The sequence below is a fragment of the Bombus affinis genome, chromosome 18 (assembly GCF_024516045.1).
Source record: "Bombus affinis isolate iyBomAffi1 chromosome 18, iyBomAffi1.2, whole genome shotgun sequence".
Lineage (NCBI taxonomy): Eukaryota > Metazoa > Arthropoda > Insecta > Hymenoptera > Apidae > Bombus > Bombus affinis.
The window spans coordinates 4,942,004-4,946,340 of NC_066361.1; the positions used below are offsets into that span (position 1 = coordinate 4,942,004).

The 4,337-nt window shown below is 43.6% G+C and overlaps 1 protein-coding gene across 1 annotated transcript; it reads right to left on the minus strand.

Annotated features, from left to right (window-relative positions):
* Positions 1-334: 334 nt before the first annotated feature.
* LOC126926429 (insulin-like growth factor-binding protein complex acid labile subunit) lies at positions 335-3,357 on the minus strand. The gene has a single exon (XM_050742739.1). It carries the CDS (start codon positions 1,458-1,460, stop codon positions 429-431), a length of 1,032 nt encoding a protein of 343 aa, XP_050598696.1. The 5' UTR covers positions 1,461-3,357; the 3' UTR covers positions 335-428.
* Positions 3,358-4,337: the final 980 nt, after the last annotated feature.

The window sequence follows — 4,337 nt, forward strand, 5'->3', positions numbered from 1 at the left end:
TAATTCTTTTCTGACAGTGAGAAAATTTTGCTTCTTACTGCTTGGCAACTAAGTGATTGCGGATTTTGTCAATACCACCTAATGACAAAATCCGCAACCACTTAGTTTCCAACCTAATATTTTCAGCAATCCCTCATTAGGTTGTTTTACAAATATAATTTAATTGCAAACTAAATCAATTTAGACTTGAATTTTTCTTTCAGCTGTCTGAGAAGTTGTCAGGCCTAGGACCCTATCAGAAAGTCAACACAATACAATATAATGGTATTGGTATTTTACTATAACAGTAAGAATTGATGAAATAAAGCCAGGACAAAGACAAGTTGGTCATTGATTTAACATGTACAACGTCACACTTCTTTATTACACCGATCTCTACATTCTGCAAACTGCGTACAACACTCCGCATAGCAGAGAATAGCCCCGCCTTACGTATACAGAATAGTCAAACTGGTCAGTCCAAAGTCCTTTCTGTCTACGTCAGTTAATTTATTGTTCGCCAGGATTAAGGTTTTCAGCGCTGAAAGGCCTGCAAATGCACCAGATTGCACTACAGCGATCTTGTTATCAGAGAGATCCAACCTTTTCAAGTTGGACAGTCCATTGAACACTCCGGAGTCAACTCGGGTCAGCTGGTTCTTCCTCAGGTTCAATTGTTCCAACTGACTGAGATCTGAGAATGCTCCTGACTCGATACTTGCTATCTGATTGTGATCCAGGTTCAAAATCCTTAAACCAATCAGTCCTTTGAAATCGTTCTTGGACACGCTTGTCAATTCATTCTCTTCGAGAAAGAGGCCGTCCAACTTGTGCAATCCCCGTAGCACTCCTGGCTGAATTGAGGTTAGTTTATTGTTCTCCAAGTGAAGGCGGGTCAATTCTGGCATCTGGCTGAACGCTCCAGTGTCTATGCTGGTGATTTTATTGTCGTTTAACCAGAGGAACGTCAGCGACGAAGATAATCCTGAGAACGAGTCCTTGTTCACCGATTCGATGTCGTTGTGTCCCAAGTACAGCCACATCAAGTTGGACAGGTCAGCGAAAGTGTCTTTGGGTATCTCGCTGATCTTATTGAAGATCAGAGATAGCGAATGCAATTGCTTCAGCTCTGAGAATAGATTCGGTGACAGAGGTATAACGTTGCTGTCTAGGTCCAGCCGTTCCAGTTTTTCCAATCCTTTGAACGACTTCTTTTTCACCACGGAGATTTTGTTACCCAGACCGAAGCTCAGCTTCGTGGTCGTCAGATTTTTGAAGGTGTCTTCTCGAATAGCTAACAGGTTCAAGTCGTGAATCTGTAACGTTTCCTCGAATTCTTGTTGGCTGACGTCCATCAGGGTTCCCTTTTTGTCGCACACCTTATACCCTTTTATCTGCCTGCAGGTCGGTTGTTCCTCCGATCGAACGATCGTGGAAAATAGTAAAACGATCGATAGAACGGACAGATACGATTTCAGCATTTTCAGATCGAGTTTTCACGCACCAGGTTAAGTTATTAACGGTTGGATCGTGACTGACCATCCGTTCTCAGCTCTCGTATACATTGTTCGGTGCATAGCGTTCGCAGAGCCTCGATTAGATACAGGCCACGACCTCTGACACGATTATCTGACGAGAAGGGACACGCTTCTCGCGAAAATCTGACTTTCAACCTTATTTACGCATCCAATACCTTATCAACGTTACGATTTCGTCCCACTTCCGCGCATCTTGCCACCAGGCATCGTTTCTTCCACGCTACCATACGTTATCGCTTGTTTTCCAATGAAATTCTTTTCCACGCTGCAGTTCACGAATTGTTAAGAATCGTTTGATTTTTCTGCCATCCACGGCTGACTCAGAAGTTGCATGAGAATATGAACAGGGAGCGTACGGCTGAATAATCTGGATAGCAAGCGATAAGCACTGTTGCAGGCTTATTGTGTAGCAAGCTACTGTAAATAGGTGTCAAGCGGTGGAAGACTGATTGCACGAGGGAAAATGGTGTAAATATTAGAATATGAGATGAAATCCTATATCATCCAATGTTTGGAATCAGAGACAAATCCTCTTGAATGCTGAACGGTCGACGATCAATTGCTGAATTGCAAGCGAATACAGATCAGATTCTAAAGATTAACTTCTTAGTAGTGGATGTAACACCTAATTTGATGTAGTATCGTGGACAGATTGCCTAAGGAATATCAGCTGAACCATAAATAATGTTGCGAGAAGGTCTAAGTGCAGACAGCATAGACCTAACCTCAACCTAAGCTCAACCTAACCCCAAAAGGGTGTGGAAACTTCAATGGGCCGAGTGGTCCATCAATGTGTCGTTGGTCCTTCAGTCGAATAGTTACTAGGAAGAAGGTCTACGTGACTGTCACGTTGAAGACACGGGAAGTGATGCAATTAAGAGAATCACTGGTCGTTCGAATGGGTTCGCGTAAATTGAAACGTTTCACGAGCAAGGTAAGACAAAACTCAGACTTTAGATGTACTGACAGTGTTTGTCACGTGAATCCAATAGAGTGACAGTTAAGAATGTTAGAACAGAGTGTCTGGAGAGCTGATTTTGGGAAGGTTTATGCACTATGGGTTTGGCTCTTATGGAGGGGGCGTTGCCGGGGCCGAAAGGTCACAGGCGGCCATGCTGTTACTGTTTTCTCACACTGCAGCATTCCCTATGTTGTTGTTTCGATGGGCTGAGGATGTTCGTTAGATATTCTTGATTTTTTATTGCTAATTTATGGCTCTGTGACATGACCATTATCGCGTGGACGGTCACGGAACACGTACGTGGTGGGGCTGTGAGAAAAGACAAGGGGATGCTTGAGGGAGGAAGACGGATTACCAGGCAGTCATTAACTAAGAGTGGAGTTGCGAGGAGTGGAGAGTGGACTTGCCAAGTTGTTATGAGTTGTAAACTATTAATTGTGAGTTGTGAATTATCCATTTAGTTGTCTTAATTATACAACACTACTGTATTCAGTTCATGTTAAACGACCATCGTTTCCTGTTTAATCCACTGTAAATAGACGCACCTATCAATAAACTTATGATTTAGGATAAAAATCATTGGAAACCCTAATTTCTAATATTTCTGAAGAAATAAATCCTATGATGAAAGCACGAAATTCTTCGCTCGTGCCATCGATCAGATCGCCATTATAAAATTGAATGTATCGTCTACCGTTACAAGCCAGCTAATTCTTTAACGTTCTGATCATAATTCTCAAGCCTCTTAATAATTTTTTAGCTTTACCCCATCTTCTGTAAGTGTCCTGTTCTTTACGAACAGTTAACGTACATAAGCAATTGATGAAGACCTTATGTGCACGCGTCAGAAATTTCTATAAAGTGCAAGTATTTGGTGCATGGATTGAAACAAACCGGGGAGTTGCGAGAGGAAAAAAGAGGAAAACCCAGTTTGACGGGAAGTCGGGACACGACCGTGAACTTGCGTCAATTTTTCCGACTACTGTCGACAAGAGGCCGGCCTTTTTTTCCACGGCCTACTTCCCCCTGCCCCTGCCACAAGGCCATTCTTTAAAACGCGCCTTCTGCTTTTCCAGGCTAATTAAGCGCTTCGAAACGGCTCTAATTATTCCGGCGACCGATCCACGTGATCTCGAGCGTTCGGATTGTTGGACGAGGAGTGGGAGGTGGCAGGAATAAATCGTCTTTCGAGGAGCAATGGGAAGCTAGGGCGAAAGAGCGCGAAGAAGTAGGGATGGAGAGTGGTGGGGGAAAGAGGAGAATGGGGGGTATGGCAGGTATGGCAGGGAGGGGATGAGGCGCGCGCGGAACAACGTTGCTGGTTGGATGGAAACGAGGGTCGATACTTCTGGCCGAGAAAAATTGTCGATAAATTTCCGCTTGTCGCCGATACGTAGATGCCTCGCTCGTGATATTTTGTTGCCGTGACGGTTTCTAATAAAGCCGCGGCACCGAACTTTTCTCTAGGGAAGAACCTGACTATCGATCCTGCGACTTGCGGAACAATCTTCCAAGATACTAAGGCGCTGTTGCAATTCGACACGAGAAAGTCTGAGCCTGATGAATTAAGACGGATATCGCGTTGGCCATCGATGACTCATCGATCTTCGACCGTTTAGCTGTTCGTGATGCGTCCAACGGCCAGATTTGTTTGTATTTGCTGAAAGAGAGGTCGGTGGAGAAGCATAGTTTATGATTGTTGGCTGTTGACGAGTAGGATCATTCTATTTTGGAAAACCAGACGAGTGTTTCTTTTTTTATTATTTAATTTGTATTTTACAATTTGCTAACTTTTTCTAGGTTAATTGCTAAATAAAGAAAAGTGGATGGCTAACCCCAGCGGGACACCATCTTCGAAT